The sequence below is a fragment of the Leptosomus discolor genome, chromosome 17, assembly GCF_034619465.1.
Source record: "Leptosomus discolor isolate bLepDis1 chromosome 17, bLepDis1.hap2, whole genome shotgun sequence".
Classification (NCBI taxonomy): domain Eukaryota; kingdom Metazoa; phylum Chordata; class Aves; order Leptosomiformes; family Leptosomidae; genus Leptosomus; species Leptosomus discolor.
In genome coordinates, this window is record NC_141407.1 from 9,367,055 (window position 1) to 9,391,763 (window position 24,709).

General features: G+C 53.5%; 2 protein-coding genes across 2 annotated transcripts; both read left to right on the forward strand.

Moving 5' to 3' along the window:
• Positions 1 to 1,828: 1,828 nt before the first annotated feature.
• RNF114 (ring finger protein 114) lies at positions 1,829 to 8,565 on the forward strand. The gene is made up of 6 exons (XM_086474704.1): positions 1,829 to 1,962; positions 2,653 to 2,803; positions 3,910 to 4,016; positions 5,262 to 5,376; positions 6,273 to 6,380; positions 6,603 to 8,565. Exons 1-6 carry the CDS (start codon positions 1,829 to 1,831, stop codon positions 6,666 to 6,668), a joined length of 681 nt encoding a protein of 226 aa, XP_086330830.1. The 3' UTR covers positions 6,669 to 8,565.
• Positions 8,566 to 13,147: 4,582 nt separating this feature from the next.
• On the forward strand, positions 13,148 to 15,801 carry SNAI1 (snail family transcriptional repressor 1). The gene is made up of 3 exons (XM_086474825.1): positions 13,148 to 13,226; positions 13,841 to 14,344; positions 15,620 to 15,801. The coding sequence occupies exons 1-3, from the start codon at positions 13,148 to 13,150 to the stop codon at positions 15,799 to 15,801; spliced, it is 765 nt and encodes a 254-aa protein (XP_086330951.1).
• The last annotated feature ends 8,908 nt before the right edge of the window (positions 15,802 to 24,709 follow it).

The window sequence follows — 24,709 nt, forward strand, 5'->3', positions numbered from 1 at the left end:
GACCAGAGTCTAGTTCCTGCTGGTGAGGCAAAAAAAAATGTTTCCACCCATCTCCTGGGTCAAAACCTCAGCCAAGGGAACCAACCACTCTGCCTACCCTGGACTGCTTGGCAGGGCACTGTCACGCAAAAACCTTTACAGCAGTAGGGGGGAAACACGGGACAGGTACAACCTTCTCCTAACCCACACTAAGGAGACCAGAAACGCCAGGCTTTCACCAAATATTTGAAAAGAAAATTATCCCAAATACAAAGGCTATTTAGTAGCACAAGAGCACACCGCATTGCTGTGGAATTTCAGACCGTAAGACACGAAAGAAGAAGGGAACAACAGGGAAATTAACGGTCGCTCGCAACGTTTCGCTCTTTGGTTCTCATGGAGACACTTGTTGCAGAGACGCCCAGCTCGGCCGGGAGAGCGGGACGGAGCCGGCCGGTGCGACCAGCCGCGGGCACGGCCCCGGCACACCGCCTTCGCCTCCCCAGCGTGAGCGGCACTCGCCGACCACCGCATCGCGGGACCGGCCCCACAGGGGGTGCCTCCAGCCTCCCGCCGGTAAAGGGGCGCAGCATCCGCCGCCCCACCGGGCCGCCGCAGCCCACGCCCCCAGCAAACGCACCGTCCCCTCCCCTCAGCCGCCAGCGCTGCGCCGAGGGCCGGCAGCCCCGGCGGGCAGAGCCTCTCACCCCGCGGGCCGGGCCTGTCCCTCACCGCTCCGCGCCGGGCCGCGCCTGCCGCCCGGGACCCGCCGCTGCTCAGCCGGAAGCGCCCGGTGACCCGGATGCAGACTGCAGACCCCTCGGTCCCTCACACGCTCCCGCGACGTCCCAGTAGAGGCCACCCCCCCTGGAAGGGCTGCCGGCTAGGCCAGCGGCGGGGCACGCCCGCCCTCACGGCTCAGCCTCCCGGCACCGGCCCGGGGGCTGCCGGCGGCCAGCGGGAGGGGACGGCTGACAGCGGCGCCCCGGAAGTGGATGGCGATGGGGCGGGGCCCCGCCTCCTGCCGTTGGGAGCACTTCCGCCGCGTGACGTCAGCGGGGCGGGGGTGCGAGGCGGCGGGGCGACCGCCTCAGGGTCCGCCCGGCCGAGGGGTCCCTGCCGGGCTGCGGGAGAGGCGGAGGCCGATCGGGCAGGCGGGGAGGAGGCGCCGGCTCCTGCGCCATGCGGGCTGCTGGCAGCCGCGCACCTGCGAGGCCAGCGCCGGGGCCGGGGCCGGGGCCGGGACCTGGGCTGGTCTGGGCCCCGGAGCCGGGAAGGCCGCGCCGTCTGCCGGAGTCTGTGAAAGCAAAATGCCCGAACAGCCCCCGCCCAGCCGCGGGACTGTCCCCAGCCTGAGAAGGAATGTCACCAGGAAACCCAGCGGCCCTTTAATTTACGCGGGACGCGCTTAGGCGTTGTCCTTTTCAATAGCTTTTGTACGGCGCTGGGCGCGGCGGCGAAGGGCCCCGCCGCCCTTCCCTGCAGCGGTCGGTAGATTCTCCAGAGCCGCAACAGCCTCAAAGAGCATCGCACCCTGCCCCGCGGCCGCACCCGGGCACAGCCGAACAGCCACGGGCCGGGCAGAGCCCCCAGCCCGCGGGCAGACACCACCCTCCTGCCGCCGCCCCCTGCCCCTCCGCCGCGGAGCGCCGCCCGCTCCCCGCCGAGGCGGCCCCTCCCGCCGGGCACGGACGGGCGCCCGCGGGGCGGGGAACCTGCGGGACACGCCCCCACCGCGGGGCACGCCCACGCCTCTGGAGGGGCGGCACCTCGGCGACAGGGGCGGTGCTGCGCCTGCGCGCGAGTCGCTCCCCGGTTGGCTGGTGAGGCGGGGCGCGGCGGCGGGAAGATGGCGGTGGCCGGTGGCGGCGGTGGCGGCTCGTCTCGGTCCCCGGAGCGGCGGCACGACCCGCTGTCGCGCTTCACCTGCCCTGTGTGCCTAGAGGTGTACGAGAGCCCGGTGCGCGTGCCCTGCGGACACGTGTGAGCGGCTGCCGGCGGCGCGGCGCGGCGCGGCGCGGGGGTCTGGGGCGGCGGCGGTTTGAGGCCCGCTCGGCCGGCGGCGGGAGGGGAGCTGGAGCGGAGCGGGAGCTGGGCCTGCAGGCGCCGTCCTCGGGCGGGGGCCATGAGACCTCGGGAGGGAGCCGTGACTCCGTTGCTCCTAGCTCTCCTCTTCCTTTCCTCGGGAGCGGGGCGGGCCGGGATGGGCAAGGCCACCGCCTGCGCGGCGAGGGCTGGATGCTGGCGGGGGGCGTCAGGCAGCGCTGCCCGAGGACCAGGGGGTTCCGCAGGCAGCTCCGCTCTTCATGAGCGTCTTATGAGTAGCCTGGGGCTTCCGTGAAAGGGAGGAAAAAACAAACAAACAAAAACCCCAACCGAAACAGTAGGTGGAAAAAGCTAATATTATTCTGCTTTCGGTTTCTTTCCTTCCTGAAAGATGAAGCCAGGGGGGCGGAGCACTGTCAAAAGCTAATAGCACTGAGCATGATGAACTAGAATGCTACTCATCCCTTCTTGCCCGAATGATAACAGGCTGCTGTTTTATTAGATAATCATTTCTTGAGTGAGACTCAGCTATCACTTAGGGCAGGAGACATGGAAGGGTTCTGGATATTTGTGCTGCTTGTCCAGGCAGGCTGTTCTCAGCACCTGCTGTTTTTTCTCCCACCCTAGCTTTTGCACTCCATGCCTCCAGGAATGTCTTAAGCCAAAAAAGCCAGTTTGTGGTGTCTGCCGCAGTACCCTGTCTACTGGTAGCAGAGCTTTGGACTTGGAAAAGCAAATTGAATCGACAGAAACCACTTGCAATGGCTGCAATAAAAAAGTATGAAATTATTTGGAAATTAAGTGCATGAGATGTACCTGCTTGCTCGTACTGCTTAGGGGGAAATAACGTGCTTGCTCTTCAGCTTTCTGCAGAATCAGGTCAAAATGTTTGTTCTGATAAGTCCTAAACATGTTTTATACAGGTAGCAGCCAAATGTTGACATTCTTTCCACATTCTTTTATTGTTACCTCTTCAGGAACAGAATTTGAAATGGAAGATACTGATTTTAAAATTATAGTAAAATACTGTTTCTGAAGTTGCTTCTGTGAGCATGTGTCTCTCCTGTGAGAGGAACATTGTAGTGAAACAGTGGATGTGCGGTTTAGATAGTGATCTCTTTAGCTCTTAAACAGGAATTTATTTGCTTTGTTTGGAATAGTTATGAGCCAAAGTTGTCTTGTGTGGGCGGGGTATTCCATAGACTTATTGTTTGTTAGTGTCCTGTGTGTTGAATACCTGTATGGCATCCTTCCTGTCATTTCCTTTCTCTCTGTAAAGTTGGGCTGCTTAGTGTTAATTGAATGTATAAGAAAGTATCTTAGTAAATGGAAAAGGATAATTAGACACACTAAGGTGAGGGTAACAATTCAGTTAATTTCACTTTTTATTTCTGGGTAGTGTTTTCATTTTCATTCTGTCTTCATTCCATCTGCTAAAAAAAACCTGCAGTGCCTTGAATTACAGGTTTTCTTGTAAGTTTGAATTTTCATTAATTGAATTGAACAATTAGCGATCAGTCTGCACCAAGATCTGTACTAAAAGCCAGATTATTTTCCATACACTGTCTCTTCTCCTCAGTGACCAGGTAACTTGGCTTTATATGAAGCTTTTTTAATTATATACACACTATAGTATAGGTCAAGAAAAGTAAGCTGTCCTGAACAGTGTTGCATTTGTAAAATATTACAGGCAGCAAAATTAGAGGTTAACTAATCTATAATCTCAAAGATTTCTGCCTCGCCAGGTGAAGTGTTTGGGTTTTTCTGCTTTAACACTGTCTGCAGAAAACTGCTTTGGTTTACATTTACTACTTCTGCTTAAAAGTGTAGAAGTAACTGTGAATAATTTAAATTAACCTTGCTATGCAACTGTTGCCTGCACAGATGTATCTCTCAAAGATGCGTAGCCATGCAGCTTCTTGTTCAAAGTACCAGAATTATATAATGGAAGGTGTGAAAGCCGTAACTAAAGAACCACTTCACAACACCAGGTAACTAGCTCTTCTCTGGAAATACTTGTCTTTTTTTTGTCACAAAAAAAAATGTGAAGTAAAAGCTGGCTTTACCTCTTTGCTCGGTTTGTCTGTTGATTGTTTTAATCCTTTCACATAGTTAAAAAATAAGCCTTAATCCTGCAACTGACTGTGCACAGGCAAGCTATTCTGCTCTCTACTTAGTCCATGCACAAGACATCTTTCAGATCAGGGTACTCTGTAAAAGTAGCTATTTTTTTTTAAATAAAACCTTCGACTTTCTGTCTCTTGTTTGTAGTGTCCTGGTTTTGGCTGAATCAGTTAATTTTCTTCTTAGCAGCTGGTCCAGTGCTGTATTTTGGATTTAGTATGAGAATAATGCTGATAACACGCTGATGTTTTAGTTGTTGCTAAGCAGTGCTTATCCTAAGTCAAGGATTTTTCAGTTTCCCATGCTCTGCTGGCAAGGAAGTGCACAAGAAGCTGGGAGGGAGCATAGCTGGGACAGCTGACCCAAACTGGCCAAAGGGGTGTTCCGTACCATAGGATGTGCTGCTCAGTATATGAACAGGGGCAGTTGGCTGAGGGGTGCCCATCGCTGCTCGGGGACTGGCTGGGCATCAGCCAGCAGGTGATGAGCAATTGCATTGTGCATCACTTGGTCTTTCTTGGGGTTTATTTATCTCTATTTTTGTTATATTCCTTTTCATTACGATTATTATTGTTACTATTGTTGCTATATTTTATTTTATTTCAATTATTGTAACTGTTCTCATCTCAACCAACCAGTTTTACTTTTCCAATTCTCCTCCCCATCCCACCATGGGGGGTGGAGGAGTGAGTGAGCAGCTGCGTGGTGCTGGGTTGCCGGCTGGGGTTAAGCCATGACAGTAGTAACTTCATGGCGAAGGGAGGCTGGGACTGGCTGCAGTGCGCTCATCTGCCTTGTAGCATACTGGGTGGTACCATGTGCCTTTGGGGGGGAAAAAAAAAAAGTGATAAATGGCATTTATAACATTTGTAGAAGGACCATTGTTCTGTGTAAATATGGATGATGCTAAGAGTTCCTTAAGCTATTGTTAGGAATTTACAAACTGACTGTTAAAATTAACTTGTCTTAATTGCGTAGAATAAGATTGTTGCTTTGAATAATTTGTATTCTTAAGAGCTGGGAAGATAACTTTTGAGTATTGAATCCTAAAGTTTTTACTTTTAACTTTCTTACAATGACAAATAACCTCTTTTTCTCCTCCCACCCACCAGGAACTTCCCAAATCGCTTTACCTTTCCTTGTCCGTATTGCAGCGAGAAAAACTTTGATCAAGAAGGACTAGTTGAACACTGCAAAACATTGCACAGCATGGATGCAAAACAAGTGGTAATAAAAAGTCTTGGTGCAAGAATTGCAATGAAGTCTAGTCTTAAATCCCTTTGAAACAATGAATTAGAGACTTTTGAAGTTAAGTACATATTTATAATTATTCCTGTTAAAGTCAAATGTGGGTATGCTATTCATGCATTTAACGCTTACATAATTTTGATGTTGCTTTTTGGTACGTTCTCTGGAGGTGACTAGTCTCTATTCCTATTGCAGCTAGGTCACATCCTCCTTTCATATTTGAAAAATGGCGGACATTCAAAGTTAATCAGGCATAGTAGCAAACATCAAATTAATAAAATATAATTAAAAAAAATCGGGCATCTAATTTTCCCTCTGCTGTTTCCAGCAAGAAGATAGTACAAACAATTGGGAAAAATGCTTGGAAAAAATAGTATATCATTCCAATAATCCTTATCTGATACTCTCGTTTGAGAGGAATAGCAAAACGTGGAACTGAATTTGAAACCTTTATTTTTCTGGAAAGTTTTTTGGCATTCCAAATTATTTAGGAAAATAGAAGTTCCTTTTTTCTCTTAGAGAGAAGTGATCTTTGCAAAGGAGATCAAGGACACTTCTCTGTTACTGAGAAATAGAGGCTGAAATCTTCTAAAGCAAACAGCTGTAGTCCATTCTGATTTTCAGAAGGTAGGAAGAAGAGTAAGCCGTTCCATTTCAGAGACCTAAGACATGAACTGAAATTACTTAGGGTTATCCGAGGCTTTTGTATTACATGTCCCAGCAAACTATTTGATGTCACTTTGCACATAGAATAGCGATTGTCACAGACCTCGAACTTCAGTCTTCCGTGCTGTCTCTGTCCTGCCCTTCCTGCTGTAAATGTTAAAGCACTTGACCATTGGGGCTTAATTGGCTTTTTTGGGTTTTTCTTGAAGGTTTGCCCAATTTGTGCCTCAATGCCATGGGGAGATCCAAATTACAGGAGTGCTAACTTCATGGAGCACCTTCAAAGACGTCATCGCTTTTCATATGATACTTTTGTGGTACGTGTTTCTTCGCCCTTGGGATACAGCCTGATGGCTCTTAAACCCCAGCTTTTTTACGTAGATGCTACTGTGAAATCTCATCCATGCAGGTGGTATCACAGGAGAAATTGGATTATTGGCAAATCAAAGGAAAATACAGCTCTTTTGTGTTCTTCTTTGGTGTTGTGTTAACCAGCGTGGCTGTTGCAGTAAAAGAATTTCTGTACCCTTTGTTTCTAGGATTATGACGCTGATGAAGATGATATGATGGCACAGGTTTTGATGCGTTCTTTGCGGGATAAATGAACCAACTAGAAGATTAACTGTAAAACCAATCTTCCACAAGGGGGAAGTGCCCAGCGTCCTTACACTTCTCCCTGTACATCCCAAGATGAACTCAGGCATCCAGAAATACAGAAGACTTTAATCTCTTTCTCGGTTTCAAATCCTGGTTTGATATTTCTGCACCACTCAGTCTTTTGTTAACATGATCTATGCCATTCAACCCTGTCAGCCTAGTTTTCTTACTTGCTTCACACAAAGCTTAATTGTAGGTCAACACGGAGGAGACAAATCTTGTTTACCTATTTCTTGGTTTCTTTGGCAGTTGTGTTCATTTGACTGTCTTAAAAACATTCCAGATGGAATGGCCTGAACTAGTTAATAAATATAGCTTCCCAAACTCATTTACATATCTTAAATGATAGTATGAGAGGTGTATTTGTAGCTCTGTTTTCCTTTAGTGAGACCTCTAGGTGCTAACTGTAATTGTCAGACCAGCTCTCATTTAAAGTGACCTATGATGCCTGTGATTTCATGTTTCCCAGTGTTTAAATCTTATACAGAGCCTCTCAACTATATGGAAAACATGTCTTCAGTATGAGTCTTCAAACTACAAACTTAGTTAGCAAATCTTTGCACCTGTGTAAGCAACTAGTTCAAAATATTTTGGTTCTATGCATGATTATTACTTTATTCCATACTTTGACCATAATTCCTAGCCTGGAAAATAAAGTTTAATGTTGGTCTTAGTTAAAATGCATCATATGTTAACTGTCTTAGCAAATATTAATCATATTTGCTGGCTTTATGACTAAATTGGTTGGTTTTGAAACTGGTTTTCTAGTGATGTTAAGCCTTATGCTGATAGGGGAATTCAGAAGGTTTTTTTCAATACCTCTGCTTTCTATTTAAACTAAAATTTTCATATATATTCCTAGTTTTTCCATCTCTCAAGGCAGGCTGATAGCAAAATTTACCAATAATTCATAGCACTTGCATAGCACTACCTTTCTGCATTATAGATTTTAACAGGTATTTTGAATTCCTGCTCAAGTAGCTGAAGCTGTACTTAGATTGTTTTCCATATAATATTGTATGTATAGTATGCAGGTATAGCTTTCAATGAAAAAGTAAAATATAACCCAGAAAGCAGGATCACAATTCCAGTACATGGCAAGTGGATGCTCTATATTCAAGTCAACACTGTTACTAGAGCTTCCTTGTTAGTTGAATAATTTTCATTAACTGCACAGTCAAGGTGCTGAGATCTACTGATCTAAGACACCTGACCAGAACTTGTGAATCACAGTAGTGTTGAGATGTCTAGTCTAATTTAAGCATGCTTAATTGGAGCAGTGGACCTGCACCATCACAGAATTGAGTACTAATTAATTTATTTGACCAGTAAACTCAATATCGTTGCACTCTGCAGACAGCAGCGTAGCCTTACCCTTAAAAAGATGATGCGCACCCCAGCTGAAACCTCTTGACTAGATTTTGTGTCCAGCCAGACCTCTAACACGTTCAAGTTGAACTTGGTTTTGGTATGTTTTCTGCAATGTGGTACGGGCTATTAGAGACTCGCCTTTTAGTATCTGCTTGGTGAGTGGAAGCTCAGTTTTGGGGAGGGCGGGACTAGAAGCAGTACTGTGTTGGGGGCTGGTTGTTTTTAAGGCTTGATCTGCAAAGAGATTACAATGTATTAGTGGTTGGATGGGGATTTCTGGGTTCTGGCTAGAATGCAGTGTGGTGATACCCGTTGACCAGAATCTAGGTCTCTGCTACTCTTCTAAGTGCACTTCCATGTGATTCTGATAAAATGTCTAAGGAGCAGTTAGAAGCTTCCGAGCAATTACTTTGTCATGTTTTTGACTTTTGAAAATGAGTTACGAATAAAGGTCATTTAATTTATAAAATCCTATATTTGTGTCAGCTCCTGTAATTTCTTCATACCTCTTTGGCACCTCCCTCAAAACACCTCTTGCTCGCTGTGTACCGCTGCAGGGAGCACAGCAGACATTGAGAAATGCAGAAACTTTAACTTTTGACTTCTATTAAATATTTTGTACTGATTCATTGCAACTATTTATAATTCAAACAGTGGATAACACAGGTGTATGAAAAATGGTTCCGAGTAAGTTCTGCTAGAGCTGGTCAAGATACTGTGAATACTCCTATCAGCCATAGAAACAAACCCAACAGATTTCTTGTTAAATTGGGAAAGTGTGACTGTCCAGCAGGAGGGCTTTTCTCTTGAACTCTTTACAGCTCCCACAGCTTTAACTCCCCTGGCTGTCAAGTTTGTGATGTTACATTCCTGTGTTGTCCTCGGTTTAGGCAGCTCCAAATGAGGAGGTGAAGGCTGCCTTGCTGCAGTGGCCGGTCAGAAATTGCTCATGCTGCGTGGTTGTACCCTGTCTATGCAGACCCGTCCCTTGACTGTGCGACGTGGGGTTGATTTGCATCAATTTATTACTTGGGAATTATTTCACAGAAGGTACAGATCAAAAATACTGACTGGAAAGCTAGTTCTACTTTAACTTTGATACGTTAGTGTGTGACTAAGAAGCAATGTCCTAGCACCTGCTAGCTTGGTAACAGCAGAATTCGCAGCACTGCTTTCTGTGCTGTGCCGAGTGCCCTTAGAACCACTCAGAGATAAACCTAGCCATGGGCTTCCACCTACTGCAGCTGCTGAAGAGCTTTGTGTCTCTATGCTGCTGATTTCATCAGCTTAACAAACACAAATGTGTTTACACATGCTGTGGTATGTCTTAGTGATATTTGCTGGTTGATTTAAAAACACATTCTGTTGAGAGGCGCATGTGTTTTGTGTATAGCCTCGATTCTCATTTGTGTGCAAAAAGTTGTGATGAAAAAAAGCCTTGTTACAGAACAAGCTAGTTTCGGCTTCTAAATTCAGTAGCCTGTTACTGCAGAAGAGTGGAGTACTCTGCCAGAGCTGCTGTCACCTCGTCAGCAGCTGATCTTGTAGCCACAGCGAGTGCCCATTGTTGGTGATAATGCAATCGGACCTGTGAAATTCCGCATGTCTGGCACAGGGAGTCATCCTTAGGAGGACGATTAAGGCAGAGGGAGAGGGACAGAATGGAAGGAACCAAACTTGGAGTTGAGCTACTTTGGTAAATGAATCTGTCTCCAGTCAAAGACTGGCCTTAATAGGTCCGATAAATTGTTGACAGCATTAATTGCCTGACACAAAGGCATCGCTTCATCTGGAATTAGAGCAATAAATCCCTGTGGTCGTCTTAGGCTGGGGGGATGAGATCTTGTAAAGGATCCTATCTACAGTAAAGCATTAATGGTGTATTCTGGGTCCTCATGTCGCCTGATTCACAAAGGCACAGCAAATTTACTTCGAGGCCTTTGGCCAGCTATGCTGGATGGTCACTGATAAGACCAATGGATTAACCTGTCATGCAATACCAAGGAAAGTTAAGTCATGGAAAAAACAAATGAGGGATGTGCTTAGAGTCCTAAAGCTTTTCTTTGGTTTAAATACACTAAAAATGACAACGAGGCATCTGCCTGTTTTGGGGGTGGGTTTGTGTTTGTTTTTCTAATGCAAAGCTCACATCACAGTTGCAGTGGTCCATGCTTCATTCTTCAAAAGCAACTCATTTCTTATGGGCAAACTACGATATTCCCGAGGTGATACAAACGAGCACTGCTGAAACACTATGAAAACTTCCTCTGCCTTTCCCACTCCTTCCCCAAAACTCCAGAAAATACTCAGCGCTTAGGGAAAATAAGTGTCACTATGGCCTTGGGTGTCTCTTCTAGTTTATCTCACATTTGTTCTGTCTTTACCTAGTACTCAGACACTGGGCTTTAAAAAAATAGTCCAGTGGAGCTTCTGGGAGCTGTTTTAGTACCCCCATGCAATGAGGTTCCCTGCCATAACCTGAGCATAGAGGGAATAAACCCACCCAGGTGCTGCCGCAGAGGCGGTGGCCGGCACGGCGTGCGCCGACAGCAGAGGGAGGTCTTGCATTTTGGAGAACAGGGCTCGCACCTCCCGGCCCTACGCTCGTCCCCGTCCTCCTCCACCGGGTTCAGGGGCCTGCGGTGGGTTTCAGGGAGCTTCTCCGGTCTTGCAGTGAGGGTGCACACTTCATCCCCACACCTCATGGCCAGAACTGCCCTTCGCCCCATCACGGTCTCCCTTGGAGACAGGAGCTTTGCTCTGTAGCAGGATGTTTGAGATGCTTCGTGTAGCCATGAGGCCAAAGGTAAAAGGAAGAATTTGCAGCAAACTTGCCACTCTGGAGGTGGTTAGCACGTGCCTGTGAGCTCCAGTTCATGTGGATTTGGGACTGGGGCTGTGCCACGGGCTGGTGGCAGGGCTGCTCTGACCACCCTGGGGCTCAGCAACTGCCAGAGCCCAGTGCTCTGGTGCAGGGTGGGATGGCTGAGAAACCACTGCCATTTCCAGCCTGTGAATCATTGCAGAGCTTCCCCTCCCATCTGATCTCCTGCTCTCTGTCCCATAGCTTGCTGCCTCACAGGCACAGGTAGGTCAGGTCACTCTCTCCATTGATCTTGATTTTTCCTCTAGCACATGCAAGTTTTTTCCATGTGCAGAGGTTGGAACATATCTGATTATTAACATTTCAGAAAGAACAGAGGAGAAGACTTTGCTGCTTGAAAGAAAACCACCTAGTTGGGTTCCTCGTACAAGTGTCCCCAGCATAACCACATCCTCGATGGTGGAAGAGTGCAGCGGGACACCAGCGAGGCACTGAAGCACCTGTGGCAGCACCCAGGCTGCTGCCCCCGCACCGCAGGGTGCTGCACCTCTGGACCCCCGTGACAAATGGGGTGGACCTGACCTCTGTGATTTGAATTCCCCAAGACCTTCGGGGGCACAGTTTCCCCTGAACTTCAGGCTGATCCAGGGATGAGCTGTGCTGATAAACACCTGCTGAAAGCCACGAGCAATTCTGCAGCAAAGGAGGGATAGATCCAGCTCCAGAGCATGTGGCTGAAGGGGAAGAGTTTGCAAACGTGTCTCATCTCCTCAGGATGTTGTGTGGCTGGCAGGACAAGCTTTCCAAGCTGGTTGCTGCCCTGAGGAAAGAATGACAGTGAGCTCAGCCCCCTGCACTGCAGCTGTGCCAGTGGAAAGCTTTGCTCCCCACTTCTGCATTTCATGCGCATTGTGGCTAAACAGTAACGTGTGGTCAGCAGGGGCTGGCAAAGTGGTGTGTGACAGGCGAGTCACAAGTGGCCCGGCACCATGGGGCCTTTTTCAAGCAGCAGGGCTGGGCACTGGCTGGGAATGAGGAGGCATTCCCAACAGGTCCTGTTCCTCCTCCTCCTCCTGCAGCCACCCGCTGCCAGCAGCTGTCTTGGCCCGGAGCTGAGCATGGCTCCCGCAGCAGGTGGCTGGACCCGTGCCTCGAGCCCTTCCAGCAGGGAAATCCCCACGTGAGCTGGAGGGATGGGGCGAGCTGGAAGCCTGGACTGAGCTTTTTAACTGCCAGTCCAGCGGATGCACTCTGGCTCGGCTCACCGTTCCCCCAGCACCCAATGGCAAGGCCTGAGCACCTTTCTGAGGGCACGTGTGCCCCTGGGAGCAGAAACCCAAGGGGAGTGTGTGCCTCAGTGGGGCTGTTTGACTCACAGTGCCATGCCCATGGGGAAGGGGTCAGGGGAAGGCAGGAGGGAAGAAAACCAGAGGGCAGCTTGTTAGGGGAGGCTGCGCTGCCTGAAATCTGCCCAGCAGAAGAGAGAAGCATGTCCGGGCAGGTGCTCCTGACCCCTGCCTGGGGGAGGGAGTCAGCAAGGGCCGTGCTGGATCCATCTGGCTCCTCCGCAAGTCATCGCCTCTTCTCAGAGAATGAATAACCTGCGGCAAACCGTGCTCCCCACGCCGGGCTGCGTCCCAGCAGCGCTTCGGAGCAGCGGGGCACGGCGGAGGCTTGCCCTGATCTGCACCGCTGTCCCCAGCGGTGGGGCAGGGGCAAGGACAGCCACGCGTGGGGGGCCCGGGGATCACCCTCCCGGCACAGCGCCTTCCTCCAGCCCGGCTGCTGCTGCGGGTCTCCCCGGCTGGGGCAGAGAGGCCGGGGGTCTGCCGCACGGCTCCTCGCCCTGCTTCCCTCCGGAGCGTCGGCTGGTCCCCGCGGGCAGCGCGGCACAGGGAAACGATCCGGAGAGAAGCCACAAATGCCTCGTTCATCGTCGACGGCATCGGCATCGGCATCGGTTTCCACGCCGGCAGCCGGGCGGGCAGCGTGCCCGCCCCGCTGGAGCGGAGCCCCGTGGGCAATCTCCACAGCTCGACCCGATCCCCGGTGGCCGCGGGGCCGACACCTGCCGGGCGCCCGCCCCGCCCGGCCCATTGGCTCCGGGGCCCGGGGGCGGCCCCGCACCGCCCTCCCCGCCCCCGCACCGCCCCCCCTCGGGCCCCCGGGCCCATATTAGGGGGCGCGGCGGCGCGGCGGCCCCGCAGCGGGCGGCGGCACCGGGGCTCCAAGATGCCGCGCTCCTTCCTGGTGAAGAAGCACTTCTCGGCGAGCAAGAAGCCCAACTACAGCGAGCTGGAGAGCCAGGCCGGTGCGTGGAGGGGGCGCGGCGGGACGGGCCACGCACGTGGGGCGCTCCGCGGGGTGGTGCGGGGGCTCCGGTGCGGGAATCTCCTTATGTCTTCCCACGGGAGCGGGTGGGTGACTGACTTTTTGCAGGGGTGAGAGGGTGGGGGGTTTTAATTTCGTGCCTCTCGAGTGGGATAGTGCGCGGGATCCCGCGATGTGGACTCGCACCCTGGTATCCCGAGGTGGGTGGAGGCGCCGGGGGTTCCCCTATAGGGTGGACACGGGTGTGCGGGGAGCTCACCAAGACGGAGACGCGCAGGGACGCGGGGTCCCCTTTGCCCTATCCCTCTTAGCAGGTCGGGCAGGGGCGCCGAGCCTTTGTGGGGCGGGTCTCTTTCACCGCGGGGTGGGCTGGGGCTCTGGGCCCCTGTGGGGTGCGCTGCGGTCCCTTTGCCCCTTTGGCTCCGGAGCGGGGCTCTCACGGGATGGCCTGAGGTCGGGTCCCGTTGCCCCGGGGGTGGGCTGAGCACCCCACTCCCCTGGGTACAGAGTCCCGCGGGGGGTGGGTCGGGGCCCCCTCGCCCCCGTTCCCACGGGGAGCATCGGACCCCCGCTAAGCGCTGCTGCCTCCCGCAGTGCTGGCCGCTCCGCTGCTGTACGAGACCTGCCCGCTGCCTGTCATCCCCCCGCCCGAGGTGCTCGGCCCCGGCGCCTACTACCCGCCGCTGGTGTGGGACGCGGGGCTGCTCTCCAGCCTCTTCCCGGGCGGCCCGGGCAGCGAGGCGGCGGGCGGCACGGCCCCCGCCCTGGACCTGACGGCGCTCTCCAGCGAGGAGGATGAAGGCAAGAGCTCGGGGCCCCCCAGCCCAGCCTCGGCCCCCGCCGCCGCCGAGCGCTTCCGCTGCGCCCAGTGTGCCAAGGCTTACTCCACCTTCGCCGGGCTCTCCAAGCACAAGCAATTGCACTGCGATGCCCAGGCCAGGAAATCCTTCACCTGCAAGTACTGCGAGAAGGAGTACGTGAGCCTGGGGGCTCTCAAGATGCATATCCGGAGCCACACGCTGCCCTGCGTCTGCAAGATGTGCGGCAAGGCCTTCTCCCGGCCCTGGCTGCTGCAAGGCCACATCCGGACGCACACCGGTAACGCCGGCTCTCACCCCTCTCCTTCCCTCCCTTCCTTATCGCCTCCCGCTTCCCAGCTCCCCGGCCTCCGGCAAATCGGCAGGCCGGGTGTTATCTGGGGAGATAAGGGCTTCCCAAACCCCCTTGGCACATCTCTCTGAAATGTCCTTTAAATATCCTCTTGGCTGGAACCGAGCGCGGGGTCAAGGCTGGGCTCGTAAATCTGTGCCGCTGCGGTTAGCGCCGTGCCTGCCCGCAAGCCCGCCCGTCGGGCACGGTGTGGTGGTGTGCACCTCAGCCCGGTTTCATAAATTTAGGCGATGAGACAGCTGAGCATGCCCTCCCTGTGCACCGCCATGCCTGAAGCATCCCTCCCTGCCCCCACCAAGGGCTCCGGGGCAGCACCCCCAGACCTGGCTGCCCATCACCGTGGCCTCCTAGCCACCACCGCGCTGGGCAGCGATGAGCTGGGCTCAAAGGACGTCCGTTGCTCAGATGCACCGCGGCAAGGCTGGGCCAGGCCCGCGGGCAGGTGCTGGGGCAGCGGGGCTGGCCACCCCCGGCACCTGTTGTTGCGGGTCCGGGTGCCGCAGCTGCAGCCCACCCCGCTGCCGCGGCTGCCCGTACAATGCATCTCCTGAGCATCCTTTGTGGGGCTGCGGGGATAGTGTAATTGTTACTTGGCACTGATTTCACACCCTCTTAACATACTAAAGATGATGGCTGAAGGAAGCCGGGAAGACTTAATTGTGCTTTCCAAATTGAGCATACGCGTTTGTTTCCTCCAAAAGAGTCTTTCTGGGAGGAATTCGCCCTGGCCAGGCTTTTCAATGCGAGCTGGGCGGGAGAAGGGGGAGCGCGGGGTTTGGCGGAGGAAATAGCTATACTCACCCTGGCGCTGGCGCCTTTCAGCCGCTGCCTGCTATGATATAATTAACACATAGCGCTTGGCTTTCCTGCCTCACTGCAAATGGTTCGCTTGGCTCCAGGCAGGAGACGAATATCATGTCTTCATTTGTATGTGTAACTGCCCTGCTGCTTGCAGATGTTTCCAGCATTAATTTTCCATGGTTCATAGGAGAGGTTTTTCTGCGAGTAGGAAGTTCCCAAGTCCCTGGCTTTGCTGAAGTGAACGCTGTACATACCTCTCCCGGCTTTTCCTCCAAACAATAACAGCCGGCACTTCTTTTCACTGTGCTCTTCACAAACTTTGGCTAATGAATGGCTCCTTCTTTGATATTCCCCATGTGTTGATGCACTGGTTAATTGGGAGCGTTTTTCTTTGTCCCATAGGTGAAAAGCCCTTTTCCTGTACACACTGCAACCGGGCCTTTGCTGACCGCTCTAATCTCCGAGCCCACCTGCAGACCCATTCAGATGTAAAGAAGTACCAATGCAAAACCTGCTCCCGGACTTTCTCCCGTATGTCGCTGCTCCACAAGCACGAGGAGACGGGCTGCTCCGGCTCTCGCTGAGGACTCCGCTCCCCCGGGCCTCTCACCACGCAAATACCTATATTAGAACTAGTTTCTGTAGGAGTTAGCTTCCTCCATCGCCATCGCAGTGTGCACCGGGCTACGTGCGGCTACTCCGGCCCTCGAGACCCTCACACTCCTCACTCGGTGCCTCCTGTGCGATGCGAAGGCCTGATCCTTCTCCCATCCCAGCGTCTAAGGGTGCAGGATTGGACTCCAGTGCAAAGCATGGGTGGCAAAGCGAGTGCGTGAAACTCGGGGGGTGCAGCCCTGAGCCTGACCCGCTGCTGCCGCAGCCCCTCAGCAGGTGCCCCTGCTTGCCAAGGGCACTCGGCACCTTGCAGGGTTGGACCTGCACCCTGGCCCCACTGCTGGTATCAAACATTGCGACCATGTAGCTTGGGGGCTTGGGGGTTTTTTGTTTGTTTGTTTGTTTTTACTGTAACCACTTGGTAACTTTTAAGAACCAATCTTTTTTTTTTAATGAAGGACAAAATGTTAATACCCCCACCCGCCCCGAGTGTATATATGCCGCCTGTAGAAGGTGTAACTATGCAATAATACAGTATCCCAGTAGTTGTGAAGCAGCTGCTTCTCCCCAGCACAATGACAATTTGCAATGCCTGCGAGATTAACAGTGTCCATAAAAGGCATGGGTAGCCATTTCAAACACCAACCCTGTTTACAGAGCAGCTATGCACTCAAGCACCTGTTAATATGACTCTTAACAACTGCTTTTCAAGAGAACTGTGACTAATAGCAGGCACTTGTCAGCCGATACAATGGTGGCCTGTCCCAAGGCTGCCCATCGACAGGTGTGTGCCAAAAGCCCTATTTATGGGTATTGACAGGTGCCTCCTGAATGCATCTTTCTTTGGACATTGTTTTCATGGAATCATTACAAAGAGGATGTTTACATTTCAAAGGTACACTGGTATTTATATTTTTGTGCCACAATTTTGTACTGATGAAACTTTTTATATAATTATATACAGTTTATTGATATTCAATAAAATGGTTAATTTATAATAGGGTTTTGTGGGTGCCTAGGGTGAATACACAGCGGGGGTGGGGGTGGGGTGAGTGTTGTGGCTACCTCCTGTGCTGCGGGGATGAGGGGGCTGGGCTGGGTGAGGGTCCTGGACTCAGCCCTCCTGCTCCTACCCTGCACTCTTGGCTTCTGGCTGCAGGTGAAGGGCAAGTGGCATTCACAGGAGGGGACCTGCAGAGCAGTTGCCTCCCGGGGAAGGAAAAGGCAGGCTGAGTCAGTTCCTGCCAACGGGTTGGGGAAGGGGCAGCTGTGCGGTGATGCAGGCGCGGGGGGGTGGGGAGCAGGCTGCTGGGGGTGCAGTGGATCTCCCTGGCTCCACATGGGAAAGTGCAAGGGGTTGCCCTGTCCCACCCAGCCTGGGGGTGCTGCAGCGTGGGGGGCTGCCCCGCTGGGGCTCCTCCGGCTCTTGGCAGGCTCCTGAGTCTCCCCGGGGATGGCTAAAGCACCAGGCACCTCAGTGAGCTGAGCCTCCGGGTGGGGGACCCGATGTGGGTGGTGTGGCAGCAGAGGTGACACATCCTGTTGTCACCGCAGGGCCCATCAGCAAGTGCAGGTGGGGCTGTCCCCTGCGTGCCCACGGCCGGGAGGGGACCGAGGGGCAGGTGCTCTGGGATACCCCAGGTACCTGCCTCTAGGATTTCCGTAATGAAACTGCCCCAATGCCCCAAACCACCTGCCTCGCCCCTTCCCAGCTGCCTCTGAATCTGGGGTGCTTCAGGGACAGTGCAGCCACTCTTGCCACCTGCGTGCCCCAGGGGCTGGGATTTGGTCCTTCTCCCCCCGCATTTCCTCGGTGCCATTTCCAGGACGTTGCTTCCAACCAGGGGATAAAAGTGCACACCCCCAGCACTCATCCTCCTTCCAGCCCGCTGGCGTCCGACTCCCCGTGCCTCTCCCAGGGGCTGGTGTGGAGCAGGAAGATGCGTGTGGCTGTAAAAGGGAGCAGAGCTGCTGCTGGGCCCTTCTTTAATTAAGAGCTCTCCCAGTATAAACTGACTTTCCCAGCCGAGTTGGGCTCATTACTTGATTATTAAGCAGGGCAGGAAGTTTTGGGTTTGCTCTTGTGAGTGCTTTTTTCTTCCTTTTCCCAACAGGAAGCGGGGGAGGGGCACTAATTACTTTCAGCTTTCCATCCATAAAATCCTGGAGCCGCAAAAGCAGCTAAATAGTTAAAAAAAAAAAAAAGAAAAAGAAAAAAAAAAAAAAGACTAATTTTGAGAAGGGACCACCTGCAGGAGCTGGAAAGGAGGGAGAGGAGTGGGTAACCAGGGAACAGGAGCTCACCGAGCCCTGCTTGTCGGGGAGGCAGCACAGGCTGTCCCACCAGCCCGGTCCCACCAGCCCGGTCCCACCAGCCCGGTCCGTGGTGGGTCTGTGGCTCTGACACGCAAGAGCCCTCGGTTATTGCGTTAGGGCCTCGCAGCCTGCATCCAACTGCACCGCGCGGCCTGTGCCTTACCCCCATCCCTGCGCATCACGGCTGTCACCGATTAGGATGGGGACCCTTTCACGTGTCATTCAGGCTGTTGCTTCATCCCTGCACTGGCACCCACCGGGGAACCCTGCCAGCTCCCTCTCAATGGGCTTCCACTCATATTGGTTAGGCAGGCGATGAGAGTTGTGAGAAACCTCCTCCTTAGAAATCTTTCCTGCTCTCGGTTGTGTTCCTGGCTTTGTCCAGAGCCTGGCTGGGACGCAAGGCTTTTAGAGAGAAGGTATAAAACGGGTGGAGGACAGCCTAGGCTCCGACTGACAAATCCTGCTGGCATTCAAACACAAATGCAGCCTTAAAACACGGGGGGGGGGGGGGGAGAAAAAAAGAAAGAAATGCTGCCTGTTCTGAATCACAAAAGTGCAGCCCACTGGCACTTGGGCTGCTGCTTCATCTGCTCCCTTCCCTGTCCTACCCAAGCACTCTGCGCCCTGGGGGACCCATAGCTGCTCAGACGGAGCATCCTGCGCCCCGGGGGACCCGTAGCTGCTCAGATATTGTCGCGCAGCTTGGGGCAGTGCCTCTGACCTCCCCAAGTTATGCCCAGGTCTGGGCCAGCTGCGGCGCCGTCGCAGGGTGATGCACACGAAAAACCTCAGCAGCTTTTTCCCCCTTCTCTGTTTTAATGCCACAGGAACTAAACACACCGTAAAGCCGCTGCCCACAGCCCGGCTGTTTCACCCAGGTAGCACAGGCTGCAGTTTCGGCGGGGGCGGGGGGGGGACACACGGGGACCAGCGATTAACTGGAGGAACCATTTGGTGACCACCTTGTGTGACCATCTGTAACAGATTACAGTGTCAGCACTCGTAAAAGCCAGGATTCAATCAAGCGCCCGGCAGGTAGCAGGGGCCCCGCTGGCCGGGGCCGGGGTGCCGGGGTGCGGGCTGCGCCGGCTCCGGGCTGCCGCTCTCCCCGGGCGGCAGCACGGCCGGGGCGCCGAGCGTTTGAACTCCACCGTCTCATTTCCATGGACCTCCGCAGGACCTTTAAAAAAGCACGTACGTCCCCTCGGTTCCTGGAGCCCTTTCAAAGACTCCAGGGAAACCACAAAGTGCCTTTTCTTCCCTGAGAGAACTAGGTTTTTTCCCCCTTCCCCGACCCGATGCAGAATTAAGTGTGTTTGGAAACCCACCCTGCCGTGGGACACACACATACACACCCACACCCACACCCACACCCCCGGGGCAGGGAGCTGGGGCAGAGCCACGCGGAGATACCGGGTTAAAAAGGGCTTTAAGGCTTCCAGTCTGCTGTTCGAAATCGTCCTGTGTCTGTGGGCATCCGGAGCACCCCAGAGGGGATGAGAAGGGAAGTGGGTGGGTTACAGCCAACTCTGCAAAGGCTGAGTTTCATCTGCTCAGTGATTTGGGGGCTGCAGTTCCCCAAACTACCTTTTTCACCCCTTTCTGTCCCCATCTCTCTTGGGGACAGGCAGGAGGCATACCTGGCCCTGGTGCAGTGAGGGCGAAGAGCAGCTCTGGGGCCACTCTGCACCCAAAGTCCTTGGCAAACCTCCCATGGGGCATGCAGGCATTAGGAAGAGGAAAGAGGGAAAAAGAAGCAGCGCTGTAAAGTGTGTAAACACAAGGGACATGCCGAGCCCATCTCACACTCAGCTGAGCAGGGCGCTCCCTGCAGAGCTCAGCTTGAGAGGGGAGCTGGCAGTTGGTGTGGGACAGCCCTGCCACTGCCTCCCAAAATGCCTCCCCCCACCTCCAGGGTAGTAGGAAGGAAAAAACATTCGACTTTCTTCTTCTGTCATTGCACAACTGTCCGATAGAAATGTTCTCTTCGTGATGTTCCAGATCCCCCGCAGACTCTGGAAGAGAATTTCCAGCATCCAAGCGTGCAGCCCTGGGAGAAAGCAGACAAAGCTCAGCGTCTACAAAATGTAGCAGCCTAATTCTTCTTTTGGCTCTTACCTTGCCTAGAAAAAGCTGAATAAACAAACAGAAACCAGGCGGGATCCAGGGAAAGGCCCGTTATTAAAGTCAATCACTGGGCGGCTGTTTCTGATTTGAGGAAGGGAATGACCGGAGCTTTGTGGCAGAAGCTGGGATGGCTTGTGGGGCGATCAGCAGAGTCAACACGGGTTTCCCACTCAAGATACTTGGGACTGTGGGAGGCCTTGGAAGATGTGTGCGTTTATCCTCGCCTGGACAAGAAGGGCAGCAGGTGCCAGTGCAGGGCTCAGTGAGCCCCTGTCAACAGGCAGTTCTGGTGAAAGCCTCCATCCATTAACAGCTTGCCATAAGGAACGAGGTTCACAAACAAGCTGCAGGTGTAGCTATTGTTTTTCCGGCTCTGGGCTATTGACATGAGCAATAATCTCAAATGAATCTTTAATCGGATGATGAACTGATAGTGTGGGGCTGGGGAGGTGTTAGTCTTTCCACGGAGACAAAGAGCGTGGCAAATGCGGAGAGAGGGAGCCCAGAAGACCAGGGGAAGGGACACAAGGCTGGAGGATTAAAATAAAGTTGATTTCTCCCTGCAGATGCAGGTGGTCTGGATCGCAGCACCACTGTGGTCTGGCCACCAGCTGCGCTCACCTTTTCGAGAACATTGCCTCTCCCCAGCCATGCTGCCTGCCAGTCCCTCCCTACAATGCCCGCCCCAGGGCTGCACCCTGCCCCAGCGAAGCATCAGCCACCTGCCAAACCAGCGGGAACACGTGCCTCGCTGGCTGCAAAATCAGGCTGTAAATCCTCTCAGCGGAGGCCGGCTTTCTTCTGGGTGAAGTGAGCACAAACCCCCCTCGCCGAGCATGCGAGGCAGCTCCACTCACCCCGCAGGGTTAAGAAACACCTTCCCGGGCCTGTCTCACCCTCCAACTATTTATGTCCCCTGCGCAAATGTCACCGGCAGGAGGATGGGCAGCACCTCGCTGCGCTGGCAGGGGTTTGGGAGACTGCAGAGGGGCGGACAAGCCCAGTACTTCTGTGGGTTAAACAGTGGTTTCTCCTGTTTTGCTCTCAGCTGGTCCTGACGATGGGGAAAGCATTGGGGGCTGCCAGTGCTGCCCCCTCAGTGGGTGTGTGGGGTGGGAGCAGGTCTCTGTCCCCAGGCTGGTGCAGGCAGATGGGTGACACTGAGCAAACAGCCCAGAGTGGCCACGGGGCCCTCTGCAGAGATACCCTCACCAGAGCCCTGAGCACTTCACAACCTGCTCCATCAATGGCAGTGGGTTAAAAATGAAAGCCATAAAGCCGTTGTATTTGATTTCTTCATGTGAGGATGATCACTTTGGCACAAGGGACACAAGCGCATGCACAGCAGTGACCTGTGTCCTCCCCATGGTAAGAAGTGCAGGAGTTACCAGCCTGTGCCGACAGCTTTACAATAGCAATGCTGTGCTGTAACTTATTGGAGATCTGCCTAGAAAATCATCAGAAAGTATTTTAAATCCAGCATAACATACATATTTATGGATCACCTTCTGTTTTACTGGGCTCCCTGAAAGCAATGCAAGGCCTGTTTTACTTTTCTCAATAAAAAGGCTCACGTTTCACATGCGAGGAGATTGGCGTCTCCTGAGCTAATTAATCTGGGTTCCCCTCCACCTCCGCATTTTCCACGCAGGGTTATGCTGGCGACACTTTGTCTGTGGCTGCTCGGGGAAGGACGGTGCTGCACATTAAGCCTCCTTTGCTGGCGATGCGCTGGAGGCAGAGCGGGGCAAGGCGAGGAAGTGTCGGCGTGTCGCGGTACAGAGTCATGGCCCGTTATAAAGAGCTTCAAGGGCCTGCATTATGTCATTACTCAATTAGCCTGTTGGTAATAGCACTTCATTAGAGAGACAGTTCCTATTCACTGGCCCTAATCCACTTTCTAAAGACAGGGCTGGAGCCATTGATCGCTTTTCCCGCTTTCCCGAGGAGGCGGAAAGCGGGTTTGGAAAGTGGCCCGCACCGGGCGGGGTGGGGGGAGCGGTCCCACCGCCACAGCCAGGGCAGCCCCCTGCCATGCTAAAACCAAGATGGGGGTGGCAGCACCCAGCCCTGGCAGCTTGGGGATGTGTGGTGGTGCAGAGCACCTGCCCTTCTCACCAACCTCAGAAATCAGGCTGTTAACCAAGGAACAAGAGGTCAAACCATAGGTGACCGCAGCCGGGGATGTGACCCCTCCTCGCCTGGCTGGATGTGACGGGTGAGCCGGTGCCAGGGATGCTCTCAGGGGACTGGCTATGGGGGTGGGCACTGCCTGCCCAGCCTGTGCCTCACTTTGGTCCATGGTGGGGGCAGAAAGAAAAACTGCTCTTTTTTTTTTTTTTTCCTCTCCCCGCCTCCTCCCCGCTCCGCTCTGTGACATGGTGGAAACCAAAGCGGGGTAGGAAGTGGCTCGAGAGCCATGTGCAGGAAACCGATGTGTGTCAGGAAAGGATGTCAGCGGCGGCACCGAGGGGCGAACAGCCCGTGCAGGAGCTGCCCCTGCCCTGCCGGCAACTTGCTGATGAGAGGGGCAGGAAACAAAACAGATTCTTTCCTCCATAAATAAAGGTATCTGCTTCCATTCGAGGCAGTGATAGAGCAAACACAGAGGTGCAGGGAGCTCCCTGCCAATGCAGAGGTGCCCAGCTGGGGTAGCACCTCTGGGTGGGACTGGGACGTGTTCCCCATGTCCTGCCCACCCCGTTATCTTCAAAGCCACTGGGCTCCTGCACCCCTCAAAGACCTGCTCCCCTGAATTCCCCCACCATGACGGCCACAGCATCCTCTGCTATGGCCCTGTGTGAGGCTGTCACACAAATAGAGCTTGGGGCCTCATCCTGCCACGGCCCTCAGCAGGACACCGTCCCGCAAGCACCTCGCCCACCGCATGTCCTCCTTTCCTGGGGTGTCCATCAGCCAGGTGCCCTCTTCATGCTGTGCTGTCGTGGGAGAAGCTGGGCTTGGGGATTTTCCCTCCCCCATAAAAAATAAACACTGCTCAGACTTCAGAAAGATGCAGCCTAAGCACAGAAGTTATTTTAGATCAAAAGAAGTACCGGGGTAGGAAAGTTTACTGCCCTGGTTAGAGCAGCTGCTGTCTGTGATCAATATAATCCAAATTTTCCCCCAAAACTTCACTTTACAGCAATAGCCTACCATCACCACTTCCACTGGGCTGGAGGGCAGCAATGTAGGTCTCCCATTTGCTGGAAAAATTAGTAGTTATTAGTATTTGTGACCCAGGTGAGGACTTGAAGGCCAATTCTTAAATGCAGGCACCATAGAAGATGGCAACCAGTTTCCCTCGAATGGTCTTCAGAGCATCCCAGGAGCCAAAACAGTCAATGGCAAGTGCCTGTGGAGCTGGGACTGGTCCTTGACAGCTGCAGGGGAGGAAGGGGAGGCTTAGGTGTCACACACCATCACCCATCGGAAAGTCCAAATCTTCCACAGTTTAAGCAAACACCTTGTTTTCATTCAAACCCTTTTGCCATTTCACAATACTGGCTACTTCTCTCCAAAAGGAAATAGCTGTCCCATAAATAAAGGAAGGTGGGAGGGAGCGTGGAGGAGGCTGTGAGTGCAGGCGAGGCAGATGCAGAAAGCTTTTCCCGGCGTGCTCCAGCTCATGGCTGGAGGATAACATCAAGTGGAAGAGCAGAGAGGGGCTGCGGTGCACATGCATGCCAAAGAGCCACTTGCACATGGCCATGCCTGGGGCACCCCCAGCCCTCCCCTTGTCACCCTCTGAGCACCCTCCCTGTGAGCATCCGCCTGGCTGGCCAGCCTAGCACGGTGGGGGTGTGCTGAGAGGGGTCCCTGCTGTGAACCCCACACACCAAGCCCCAAGCCTGGGCTCCTGGGCACCCGGAACTTTTTCCACACTGAAGCAGGAGCCTTGGGCGGGGGGACACCTGCAAAACCACCTCATGCCACCAAGCAAGGGCAGGTCAGCAGCGCAGGGAACAGCCGGGCAGGTGAAGGTACTGCATCCCAGCTCCAACACGGACTCTGCACCCTCAGTTGTGGCACATCATCTCCACGTGCATTCTTTTCCATGCACAGATGGGAATATCATCCTGCAGCTGCAGCCGTAAGGAGCTCTCTGGGCCCAGTGGCAGGGAGCATGCATGCCCAGCAGATAAGCCAAAACACGAAGGGGCACCAGGACCAGCACCCTCCCAGGGGACCCTCACTGGTAGCCCCGTGGGGAGGCCTGGGAACCCCTGGCCCCGTGTACCTGTGGGTCAGGGCACTGCCGGCTGAGGGTTTCTGTCTGCTGGCCTGGCATCAGTGCTGAGCCATTAATAACCAGCTCTAGTTGTGTCTCTCCAGCCCACAGCCCCTATTTTCTTTCAAAACCAAGTTTTAACAGGAATGAATTATCTCTCTTCATTTTCATTTTCCCTCTGTCTCTGCTGCTGGCAAATT